The sequence below is a fragment of the Grampus griseus genome (genome assembly GCF_964374135.1).
Source record: "Grampus griseus genome assembly, chromosome: 17".
NCBI classification, from domain to species: domain Eukaryota; kingdom Metazoa; phylum Chordata; class Mammalia; order Artiodactyla; family Delphinidae; genus Grampus; species Grampus griseus.
The window spans coordinates 76874712-76887576 of NC_139011.1; the positions used below are offsets into that span (position 1 = coordinate 76874712).

The 12865-nt window shown below is 45.6% G+C and overlaps 1 protein-coding gene across 1 annotated transcript in view; it reads right to left on the bottom strand.

Moving 5' to 3' along the window:
• LYN (LYN proto-oncogene, Src family tyrosine kinase) overlaps positions 1–12865 on the bottom strand; it is a 111818-nt gene that overhangs the window by 28245 nt on the left and 70708 nt on the right. The window contains exons 9-10 of the mRNA XM_082674792.1: positions 6966–7148; positions 4846–4922 (exon numbers count right to left, since the gene is read on the bottom strand). Coding sequence (XP_082530918.1) covers positions 4846–4922; positions 6966–7148 — 260 coding nt within the window. The remainder of the gene's footprint in view (positions 1–4845; positions 4923–6965; positions 7149–12865) is intronic.

Sequence of the window (12865 nt, forward strand, 5' to 3'; positions counted from 1 at the left end):
TCATCAATAGCTCCATTCACAAAATGACACTGATACTTCTCATATTGTGTAGAAAGAGAGAACCACCATGTCTATAAGACAGTTTACATTGGGAATGGCTTCCAAGCAGTGGTTGCTCAATGATACGCAGCGAGGGACCAACCGTGTCCTGATGGCCGTGTGACCCCTCAGCAGGGCGGACCCGGCTCAGGCGATTTTGTGGAATTAACTGTCTCTGCAGTGCTGGCCGCTTCCCCTGGAGGAGGGTCTTGTGGTTGAAAGAAGAGCTGAGAACGTGGGCCTCCCTAGAGTCACGTATGAGAATTCCCGTGTAAAGAGGGGAGATCAGATATGAGGTGGAGAGGGGACCCAGCCTCCCGGGTGAGACGCAAACCAAGTCTGTCACTTGAGTTTCCACATGCCACTGAACCTGACCCAGCACTTCGATGTGATCCTTCCTCCAGCTTAGCTGGATTAAATGTGATGACACTATTAATTAGGGGTTAATACCAGTAAAGGTTTTGAAAATAAGGTAGTTGCTTCATTATGACATTATTTGTGGGTGGGGGGAGGTATGGAGGGGAGCCTTGAGCTGGCCAATGAGATCCTAACTTATCTTTTAGATTCTTTACAGACAGAATGAGGAGACCCACTCATTGGCAAGTACTCCAGAAACTTCCCCAGGACAGCCCCCTCCAGACACTTCAGACCCCAGTTACCGCCAACAGACTGGTGGGTTCCAACTTAGAGTTATTACAAGGGATCCCCAGGCTATATGCTGTTTTCTTGGTCAGTAGATACCGTAATGAGGGCGGACCCAGAAGCTCTGATGTCAAAGGCCTTTGTACTAAACTGGCCGAGAATCACAGGATGGTAGACTGAGGTATCCTACCCGCCTTGCTTTCCCAATTTCCAACTTAAATGTGGCTTAAACTTTAACACTAAGGGGCAAACTGTATCTTGAGCGTGACCACTTTGTGATAGAAAAATCTACATCTTGGTAATAGAGATTTTTGGGGGGACAAAAGTGCTAAAGACGTTATTAATTCTGATAATCAAACTCCGTAAAAGGGGGAAATGTGCATCAGCATAGCGTCAGGTGCAAAATCGTCACAGGGGCAGCTCTGCCCACAGAGTGGCAGCGGGGTGCAGAGGAAGCAGCTATCTACCGTCAGAGGAACCACGACGGAGCCCAGCAATTCTACCCACTTTTCTGTAACCTTGGGCAAGTCCAAGGTGAAATGTATTAAAATATATCCTCATCTGTAAAATGTATTCAATAACAACATAAATGCTTTCAAGGTTGCTGGGCTCCAATTTAATGACGGAAGCAGAAGTGTTTTATCATCTAGAAAGAGTTCAAGAAATGTTACCTGCTGCCACGATTATAACAACTCTGATTCTCCCGTTTTTATTACGGTTTTACTCACACCTAACTGTCCATTTCGTTTTTGGTACTTTTTATACGTCAGGGATGTTGCCTCCAGAGACCAAGAAATGCTTTGATTCCCTGGCCTGAATTACAACATGATTTATCTGACTTCCATATTGCAACTGTGAATTTCCCACTTTTCCTCCTCTCTGTTTGACAAGTCTACGATTCCATTTCTGCCTCTGCTGAAGGGAATTCCCATAGATTTCACCCCCTCCTCTTTCCAGGTTCATTTTTCTTCTCTCACATGAGGCAAGGGCTGGAAGGGAATTAGGCAAAGTCTTTCTGCTCTGAAGTTATCAAACTTTCTTTGCAAAGGGGCCATTTTCCTACTTGAGCGCAAAAAGGCCAAGATGGCTTCATTTAATACAGGAAGGAAGGCGCTGGATAGGGCTGCTTTAGTTGGGATTTCTTAATCTCCATTAAGTGGAGAGGAAGGCGGGTGTGGCCTGAGACATGGCTTGGGGGGTGCAGATTATACTGGGGCTCCGAAGAGCCTTTCAGAACTCATCCTGAGACAGGAAGTGATGAAATCAGCTGTCACGTGAACGATCACGTGCCCTCACCTCCTTCCTGTCTCGATGGGCCCTCAGGGAGAACAGGGAGCGGAAAGGAGCATGGGGAAGTAGGTGGTGGCCAGAGGGAAGAAGAGGCCGGAGGAGAGTCTGGGAAAAGTCCCAGCGCTGCCCCTCCCATACCCCTCCCCGCTCCCATCTCCCCCATTTCCTTATTCTTCTGGAGCTGGGAGTCAGTCGACTGGTTTCTTTCTACTCTCAGTCTCCCGTTGCGAAAACCTGCTGCATTGAACTACAGTTTCTTGTGAACACTCAGTTTCCCAAATCTCTGATGCTACTGGCAATGCAAATGGAAAAAGGAAAGTGTAAACGTATTTTACAGGCTGCTAATTGTTAGCGTTCAAACACCACGTGGACTCACCAATTCTTCTGCTTTACCCTACTTCCACTCTAAATAGTCAAGTGGAGAAAAGGGGTAGGAAAGGCTGGATTATTAGGTATGTGGGTGTCCTGTGTCACCTTCTTATTTGTTTATTTTTTGCCACACCACACACGTGGAATCTTAGTTCCCCCACCAGGGATCGAACCCACGCGCCCTGCATTGGAAGCACGGAGACTGAACCACTGGACCACCAGGGAAGTCCCTGTCCTGTATCACCTTGGGCCAGCTTTATTCGTATTTACTATTCTTGAGTTATTCACTATGGGAAAGCTACAATGTTAATTACCGGCACAGGATGGAGAGGAAAAGGAGAAAAAATTCAGAGATGACTTTCTTTGTATAGAGATCATTTCAGAAAGGCACATGAAGACGGAGGAGTGTTGGTTACTGCCAGTCATAAAGGGAACAGGCGGTATCCCAGTGGGATGGGGCAGCGGGCATGGTGAACGGGGGAGCAGATGTGCGTGGTATATGATCTCAGACAGAGACCGGGCGCACAGGTCCCGCCCTCGTTGCCAAGGTGCAAGGCCCGTCCAGTATTATAATAAGAAAAGCCACAAGCAGATGAAACAGATGATAATTAAGGGGCAGCAGGTCTCACGCGCTCCCCCTTGAGGGAAGGGCTGGGGAAGAGTCTGGGCAAGGTTTGCACAGTGAACAAAGACAGACTCGAAAGGACACGGATTCTGTTGTAAAGACCATGAGTTTTGTGCCGACCCCACCTGCCAGGGCCTTTCTGAGTGCAGCGGCCTCTCCACGGACACTCAACACTCCTGCACTTAAAACTAGATGTTGTACCCGGCAGTCACCCGGCCCTTCCTGGAACCTACAACCTGAAAGTCACGCTCAGTGCCAGGCTCTGTGATAACTGACTTCGCGAGTTACAAAGGTTTAAAAAGCAACTTTCCCCCCCACCTCGTTTCTGTTAGAAAAAGTTAACCTTTGTAGTAACAGAAGTAATTTAAAAGTTAAAGACTAGAGACGGAGGCCTTGACTTGAACCTAAAACCTCCAAAGATGTCAAGGTTTTATGAGATAAGCTATACAAAATCAAATACAAAATGCCCACATGACAAGATGAAGTCCTACTCAGGTGTAGCACATGCCCCAACATGCTAATTTCCACCCTACAGAACGGTAGGCACAGATCGGACCCTTAGGACTGGGGTGGGGATGACCACTCAGGCCTCCAGGCCACGGGCCCCACTCCTGCACACCCCTGTCAGCCCCTTTCCCTTTCTGGGGAGTCTTTACCACACCCTCTCAACGCCCGCATCCAACAGGGCGAGCGGAGGGCCTCGTTCATCGGTGCCAAGAGTGACCCAAGCTTTGACTTTAACCCTCAGCACATCCCCTTGAAGCAGCAATGACCGTGCCCCTCGGACGAGCGAATACACTGACACAAGGAGGCAAAGGGCTTCCTGACGGTAGCTACCAAGTGGCCGAGCCTCGGCACCAGCTCCAGTCCAGGACGCTGGGCTCCGGCTCTGCCCCGGACCCTCTGCTGCACAGTATGTGTTCTGGGTCTTCCTCAAAGTGCTTTACCCGTGGACTAACTCATCCCTTCAGCCTCATCTCCCCAAGAAGGCCTTGTCAATTTCCCAAGTTTTAAAAGAGGGTCTGGGGAAGAAATGGGCACAAGAAATGTAGACCATAATGACCCCCCTTTCCCAGAACTTCTAGAAACTTCTCATGCTCCTTTGGGCTTTATGGTACGTGGTCTTCCCAGCATGAACCACCCATGACCAATATCAAGAGACAAGCAAATCGCTGAACATGACTGACGGACACAACGAAACCCTGCAAAGTCAGTAGCTGGCAACATGCAAATGTGCATTTCCTTGTGACGCCAGGCACAGGGCTGGGTTTCTGGGTAACTTCCCTCTCCTCTTAAATACACTTCAGAAAACATCATGTGATTCTAAACTAAACAAATCTGCAACTTTTAGGCTAGTACTAGAAATGCTATAAATGAGTATTTCTCAGAATCCTAAAGACACACCCAACAAGAAGGAGTGAAAGGGGGTAGAGAGGGAAGGAAGACAGTTCCTCTGTTGTCGGGAACACTGAGGACTTAAAAGCGTCAGTACTTTAGATCAGTAACTTAAACACCACAGATGCAGCACTTGGAAGGTGCTGTGCTTCCACCCTGTGGAGTTCTTCTCCAAAATGCCCGCAAAGTGATCAGCTCAGTCGTGCTGTTCCTATCTCTCGTGCAGAAATGAATACAAGTATAAAGAGGTGGACCTGGGTCGGAGACAAGGGCATCCAAGTCAACACTCGACACGTGCGCACACACATTCCAAGGGCAACACCCATCGCCGCCTCCAAAGACACATCCTTTGGGAGATCTTTTTGTTATCACCGCTACTGGGAAACACGACGCAAAGGCCTTCTCCCTGGAAGTCCAATTCCATCCCGAGTCTGAAATAGGGAGGTTTTGCAAACTTACGGCATGCCGGTTTTTTCATACTTCACCTGAGCAGAGAAGTCGATCAGCTTTGGAAGCAGTACTTTGCCCCCTTCGTCGCTCTTCAGGAAATCCAGCAAACTGCCTGTTGACAGAGGAAGGTCGTTAGTGTAGTTCAAACACACAAGAAAAAAATCCAGACAGAATTCAAAAGATCATTCCTACTGGCAGGGCAGGGTGGGGCGAGGGGACCACGCAAAACGACTGCTTTGTAAATCTGTGTGGTCACAGGTGCCTTTTCCTGACGTGGGTCAAACCCAGTCCCCTTTAACCTGTCTCCTTTGACCTGATGTGAAATGTACCTGAGCTCCAGGTAAGAAAAGGTGACGGTGGACGCTGCTTTCTTGCTACTGAGCACTTCGTACCTGCCACCACGCTACACATCCTGCAGCACCTGATCCCCAGAGCTTCTCTGGGACAGAAACCAGCCAGTCCTCCCAGGCGGCCTGCCTGTGTCCACAGCAGCCACTCAGCTGGGCTACTGCCCTCCGTGTCCAGCACGGATCTCAGCCATGCCCCAGGTGCCCAATGAGTATTTGATGAACCAACTGCGCTTTGGAGGAAAGTGAGACCTTACTTAAAGGGGCGTGTGCCCACAGGCAGAGTCTCCTGCTTCCTGGGGCTTTATCTCTAAAACACGGCCTCCTTCTTCTTCTGGAACTTATAGTGCCAACCTGAGGGTAGGCTTGGGCAAGTTCTGTACCTCATCTGAGTCCCTGTCAAGAGGGTAGGTCCCAGGAGCTCTATCAGAGTCCGCGGGAGGACAGGTTTAAAGCAAGTGCCAGGGAGCTGGCAGGTAGCAAGCGCTCAATTAATCCACAACGAACACTGCTCTATTTAAAATGGATAACCTACTGTCCAAGGTTACAATGGATACAAGGACCTACTGTATAGCCCAGGGAACTTTGCTCCATATTATGTAACTACCTAAATGGGAAAAGAATTTGAAAAAGAATAGATACGTGTATATGTATGATATAGCTGAATCACTCTGCTGTACACCTGAAGCTAACACAACACTGTTAATCAACTATCCTCCAATATAAAATTAAAAGTTAAAAAAAAAAAATCCACAACTCAGAACAGTGGTACTTAGCCCTCAGACTGCTGGGAAGATTGAGTGAGATCCCCCAGGGAAGACACCGAGAGCAGTCTGACATATAGTAATTGCTCAATACAAGGTAGGCACTGTTAGCCGGAGAAACTCATGTTTACATTTATGATTAAGAAATATTATTAATTATTTAAGCCAACAAGTATCTACTGAACTCCTGCTTAAATGTCTGATCCTGAGCCTGGCTTCTGGGTTGTCGCAACCTAAGCCACAGGCAATTGGGCTTTTTTAAAAACAATGTTCTTTATTGGAAGGACTCTGAGGGACTAATATTCTGAAATATTAACATATATTAAATAAGAAAATGTAATAATCATCTATCTAACCTATTCAGCTATGACATACGCTGTAATCTCCATTCTGCAGGAGAACATTGCTAATTCTGGATTATGGCCCATGTGTCTCTTCTTCCTTCATTCCTGCTGAAGATTCTTTAGAAATCACTTAGCAGTTTATTAGTATTTCTACTGAACTGGAGGAAGAAGGATGGTGTCACCCTCATCTGAAGGTGACAGCAATGGGAGAAAAGATGGTAGCTTGAAACCTCTTCCTCGGGGATTCTGTGATGACACAGGAGTTTGACCCTGACAAGCTTTAAAAATATTCACATTTTGAAGTGACATCCTGAACATTTAGATGACGCTAAAGAGGAAATGGAACTGGTTTTGACATTTTGAGAACTCACATTTTGAACCTATAACAATAATACTCTTACTTGACATCCATATTTACTTATCCTGGGGGCTGACTAGGCATGGGGTACGACTCTTGGAGCTAATATGTATGTGGAGACAAGTGCAGAGAAACTAGGAAGACGACAGATCCACTTTGTAACAGATGACTTCCAGTGCGGTGGTTTACGAAAAGGCTTCATTTTCCTATACGTGCTGATGCTTTGGGAGTGAGCCTGCCGTGTTACAATTGGAAGTATCTGCGTCTTCTCGGAACGTTTAGGTGTTTTCCTTTTTGAGGGTCTGGCCTTCACAAGCAGGGGTGCCGGTGGGTGGCGCTCACCCTTGGCCATGTACTCGGTGATGATGTAGATGGGCTCCTCCTTGGTGACCACGGCGTACAGCCGCACCAGCTTGTCATGCTGCAGGGTCTTCATGAGGTTGGCCTCTTCCAGGAATGCTTGCACAGACATTGTGCCTGGCTTCAGGGTTTTTACAGCCACTTTGGTACTGTTGTTATAGTAACCTAGGGAGAGAAGAGAAGGGAGGCCGTGGTTTATCAAAAACTTCATGCAGACTTAGAAGGATATTTAGTTATAGACAGAAGAAACTTCTATGAACTCTACAGTGTTATCTAAAACCTGTATATGTAACATTAGGGGCAGCTGGGTAAAGGGTAGATGGGAATTCTCTGTACTATCTTTACCAAAAAATCCCTAGGATGATTCTGAAATCAAAAGGTTTTTTATAAAACAATGGTAAAATAAAACTCCACATATGCACTGCACCATTTTCTCTAATTAATAAAATGTTCTTTATCCAAAAAACCACACACACCAAAGCTCTATATACTCCTACGTACACACAAACCCTGACAGTGGTCTGGAAGAAAACACACCAAAATACACCGAGGACTGGCTTAATTATGGGTGATTTAAATTTTGTTCACCATACCTTTAACTCTTTACCAAATTTACTGCAATGAATATGTATTATTTTTATAATCAGAAAAGAAAAAGCTTTGCACTTGAAAAAAAAGTACTAACTTTAAAGTACAAACAATACACTAGAGGCAAATAAACATTTCCCAAAGTTTTCAAAGAGAACTGGATTCTGTGTGAACGAAGGGCTCTGGGCTGAACTGTGTGGGGACCACGGCCCGCCCCACCCGCTGTGCCAGGAGATGCAGCGCGAGTGTGACAGTCCATCAGGGAAGATGCCTGTCTGAGTCGATTAACTGCAGCATTCCCCACACTTCTGACCCCGGAACACTTCTTCGTGTACCTTTTCACACCCCACAGAACGTACTTCGGAAATACTGCCTCTACTTAACCTACTGCCCCCAAGGTACCACTTTTCTGGGACCTGCCTCAATGATGTGCTTACGTTCAAGCTTGATTTTCTCCTGGGAAAGCTTTTTCTCAGTGGTTGGGAAAGCTTTTTCTCAGTTTGGAAAGCAGAAGTAGAGATAATCACATGCCCCTTTCCTTTCCTTTCTGTTTCCATAGTTCTCTTAGAAGTACGAAAAAGGGTGAGCAAGGAGGAAGTGGCGGCTGGTCACCACCACGAGTCATCCTGCAGTTCACCTCTACCTGGTGGCTTACAGCCTGATAGCACCTGCCCCAAGAAAGACACAAGTCTAAGGAACGGTGATGTGAAAATGTCCAATCCCTTTTCAGGTCACACGATTATTAGCAAATACACAGCTTACGCTCAGTGAAGATCAACAATGCTGGTTGGTCTTTGGGTGGCAGAATTTGGGGCGGCTTTGACTTTCTTTTGTTCTCTTTTATTTTGATTAAATTTGTGAATGAGTATATAGCTTCCTTTTTTTTTTTTTTACAAAAGGAATTATTTTTAAAAAGAAAAGGAAGTATGTTTCTATTTCCACACCTTCCAATGGGTAAAAAAAAATATTAGTTTACAGCTAACAGTCAACTCTAGTTAGTGATTTTTCTTCTTATCGTGAATACAGCTTCTTCTGCTAAAACTTTTCCTTTTATATTCTCCTTTGCTTTGTACTTAGTAGAAGCTTTCCATGCCTTACAGAAAAATGAAGAATGCAGTATATAAAATAAAGTAAGCGTGGGAACATATGGAGAAGACAGTAATATAAAGCTGACAAAATATTGTTCTAGTTCATTATCACAACCTACACAAAATAATGGAATTATGAATATATTAAACTGATTTCCATCTCAATGCATAATTACAAACAGTACGACCTTTCATGGCTGTAAAGAGTAAATTTAAAATAAATCCCACCAACAAAAGTCCTTTTAGGGGCTTCCTTGGTGGCGCAGTGGTTGAGAGTCCGCCTGCCGATGCAGGGGACGCGGGTTCGTGCCCCGGGCCGGGAAGATCCCACATGCCGCGGAGCGGCTGGGCCCGTGAGCCATGGCCGCTGAGCCTGTGCGTCCGGAGCCTGTGCTCCGCAATGGGAGAGGCCACAACAGTGAGAGGCCCGCAAAAAAACCCAAAAAGTCCTTTTAATATTACATTTGAATCAAAAAGGTTCCATTATAATTTGTTAAGAGTTCATAAATAGGTCTTCATTTACATCGATATATCCATGGTAAAGTACAGCAAGGCGTAACAAGAAAATATACCCTCTTTGACATATAAAACTGACAAAGGACTAGTGTCCAGAATATATAAAGAATTCCTATAAACCAATAAGAAAAATAGGCAAAAGCTTGGATGGGCATTTTAAAAAGAAGAAATTCTAATGACTAACAAACTTGTGAAAGAAACTCAATCTAATCAGTAATCAGCGAAATGCAAATAAAGCCACAGGGAGAAACCACCACCCGGCAAGACAAAAATGACCAAGTCTGACAATCTTGAGTGCTGGTAAGTGCCGGTCCCTTGGCAGGGGAGCTGGGGCAGTTCCTGCAGCTCCTTTCCTGGGCTCTTTTCTGAGCATCAGTGACATTCAGTTGTAAAGCTCCTGTCTCCAACAATACCCTCAAGGTCCCTCGAAGGATGTAGACAGAGCAGACTCCTTTCTAGTGCAGTTGTGTTGAGTGACCACCCACCCGGGCTGTGCCGACCCGGGGCCCACATCTACCCAGTACCACTGTGCTGTCAGGAAATGGAACACTGCCGACCCTTGTACGTTGCTGGTGAGAGTCTAACCCGGACGAGAGCTTTGGAAATTAAGTCGGCAGCATTTCGTGGAGTTGAAGATTCATACACCTGTGATCCAGCAAAGCCACTCCTGGTCATCCAGAGAAACTCATGTTCCCTCGCACCAATCAGCACAAAAACGTTCCCGGTAGCCTTGTTCATAGTAGCCAAAATGTGGGAGCGACTCCAATGCCATCGATAAATAGTGAGAAATAGGTAGGATTCCTTTACATAGAGTGCAAAACCTGGCAAAACTAAACTATACTGTGGACACACACCCCGATATTCAAAAATAGCAGAACTACAAAGAAAAGTCAGGAAATTATTGCAAAGTCAGAAGAGCAGCTGCCTTTGGGGGACAGGCGGGGTTGTGAGTGGCAGGGGGTGAGTGGGCGCTTCGGGCTGCGACCTCAGTGGTCACCACACAGGCTTTCATGTTGCCATTAGCTACGAAATCCAACATTTGTGTGCTATGCACCTTTCTGTCTGCTTGTTACATTACATGGCAACCAAAGAGAAAGGAACAGAACTGCTCTCCCTTCGTTGTCATAAAAGCCATGGGACTCATTCAGACCTTCACATAAAATAAAATGATGGGTAAAGGATGAAGAGAAAAATGCTTTCCAAGCGTAGGGGGAAAAGTTAGCAGGAAATACTGCAGCTGCTAAAGATATTAAAAATGCTGATAAAGAGTTTGAGATGAACAGTGAATAAAACAGCTGTGTCAAACACAGCTCCAGGATGGCAACAGCTTCCGCCCTGCGGCCTCTGAGGGCTGTGACATTTGCACGATACGGCAGGTTTCCACCTGCACTAAAGGCATGATTTTTATTCAGCACTAAGGATCAAATTGTACTTTACCGAGATAGTCCCTGGTAGTGGCAGGTTCACACCAGTCACAGAGATTTGGATTGTCATTACAGATGGAAACATACCCATCACTATGTATAAAATAGACAACAGGGACCTACTGTATAGCACACGGAACTCTGCTCAATGGTTTGTAATAACCTAGAAGAGAAAAGAATCTGAAAAAGATTCTTATATGTAACTGAATCGCTTTGCTGTATACCTGAAACTAACACAACATTGCAAATCAACTATACTTCAATAAAAAATAAATAATTTTTTAAATAAGTAAATAAATAAAAAGGAAGTTGCAAAGCCATTTTAAAAAATCTGTTGAAGGTAGTAAATAATTTCGTGTGGGTACTGCTGTCTGCCACAGGTAAGGAAGGCCGAGAAAGCTCCAACTCCAGGTGTGACTAACGTGCACAAAGGAGCCGAACTACCACACAACGGAGGGTGGTTTTACACAAGATGCGTGGAGCTGATTTTAGAAGGTGGCTGGTGATCCATTTCAACGCCGCTGGCTCCTGTGGAAATTGATCAAGCAAAATTCAACGCAAAATCAGCTTCCTTTCTTTCCCAAAGTCTCTTCAAAGACCAAGCGGCAACAGGAAACATCACCCTTCGTGTCACAGATGGGTCAGTTCCCTGGGAATCCAACAGCCCACTGAGGAAAACGTGTCTCCGAGCTAGATGTCAGAGGATCACCGGGACAAGAGGAAACAGCTTGAGGGAGAAACTCCTTTCTCTTATTCGCCCCCGCCCCCCACTTCCACCCCCCGCCCCCCGCAACAGACCACTTCCTCGTATTTGTCTACGGTGCTTCGGACCAAAACACCCACACAATGAAGTGTGCCTGGGAGTCTATGAGCCACTTCTCACGCTTGACGAAAATATTCACTGACTTAGTTAGCAGGGTTACAATGTTTAATTTGTTGTCCTTTTTCTATCAATGAGCAAAGCTAGCCAGCTTATTCCTTGAGAAGTAAAAACTAAATTCTAGCAGCTCTAAATTGCACAGACATTGCTCTTCATGGGTCCCTCGGTCAGAATGAGACGTGCGGACACACACGGGAGAGGGGCATCCTGTGACCTGCTTCGCAGCACAGCACCCACCAATATTCTTCTGGTTTTATTCCCCAGCATTCCTCTGCTAAATGCATTCAACAAATTGACGTAATTTCAGTGGCTAAGGAAGAGCTCCCTGGCTGGTAGCCAGAATCACAGACCCATGCTTGCACGAGATCCCAGATCAAAATTTTCTACTGTTTTCCTTTTCTCGTCTTTCTTTTCCTCCCTTCCCTCCCTTTCTTCAATACAAAACTAGAAGGAGAAAGGCACAATTAAAAAACAAACAACTTTCGATTGCAATATCCTGGTAGTGATATTATGCCATAGTTTTGCAAGATGTTACTATTGGTGGAAACTGAGTAAAGCCTACATGGGACCTCTCTGTATTATTTCTTTTATATATATGATAGCTTTATTGAAATATAATTCATATACCATATCATTTTCCCATTTAAAATATACAATTCGGGGCTTCCCTGGTGGCGCAGTGGTTGAGAATCTGCCTGCCAATGCAGGGGACACGGGTTCGAGCCCTGGTCCGGGAAGATCCCGCATGCCATGGAGCAACTAAGCCCGTGCACCACAACTGCTGAGCCTGTGCTCTAGAGCCCGCGAGCCACAACTACTGAGCCCATGCGCCACATCTACTGAAGCCTGCGTGCCTAGAGCCTGTGCTCCGCAACAAGAGAAGCCACCGCAATGAGAAGCCCGTGCACTGCAACCAAGAGTAGCCCCCGCTCGCCGCAACTGGAGAAAGCCCGCGTGCAGCAACGGAGACCCAACGCAGCCAAAAATAAATAAATAAATAAATCTAAAATATACAATTCAGGACTTCCCTGGTGGCCCAGTGGTTAAGACTCTGCACTTCCACTGCAGGGGGCACGGGTTCAATCTCTGGTTGCGGAACTAGAATCCCACATACCGCATGGCATGGCCAAAAATATTAATATAATAAAATAAATTTAAATAATTTATTTTAAATAAATAAAATTTAAATAAATTTAAATAATGACTTAAAAATAAAATATACAACTCACTGGCTTTTGTATATTCAGATTTGTGGTACCATCACCACAATCAATTATTAGGACATTTTTCTGGCCCCAAAAGAAACCCTGTACCCATGAACAATCACGTCTCCATCCTCCCATCCCCCCACCTGAGGCAACCACTCATCTACTTTGTCTCTACAGA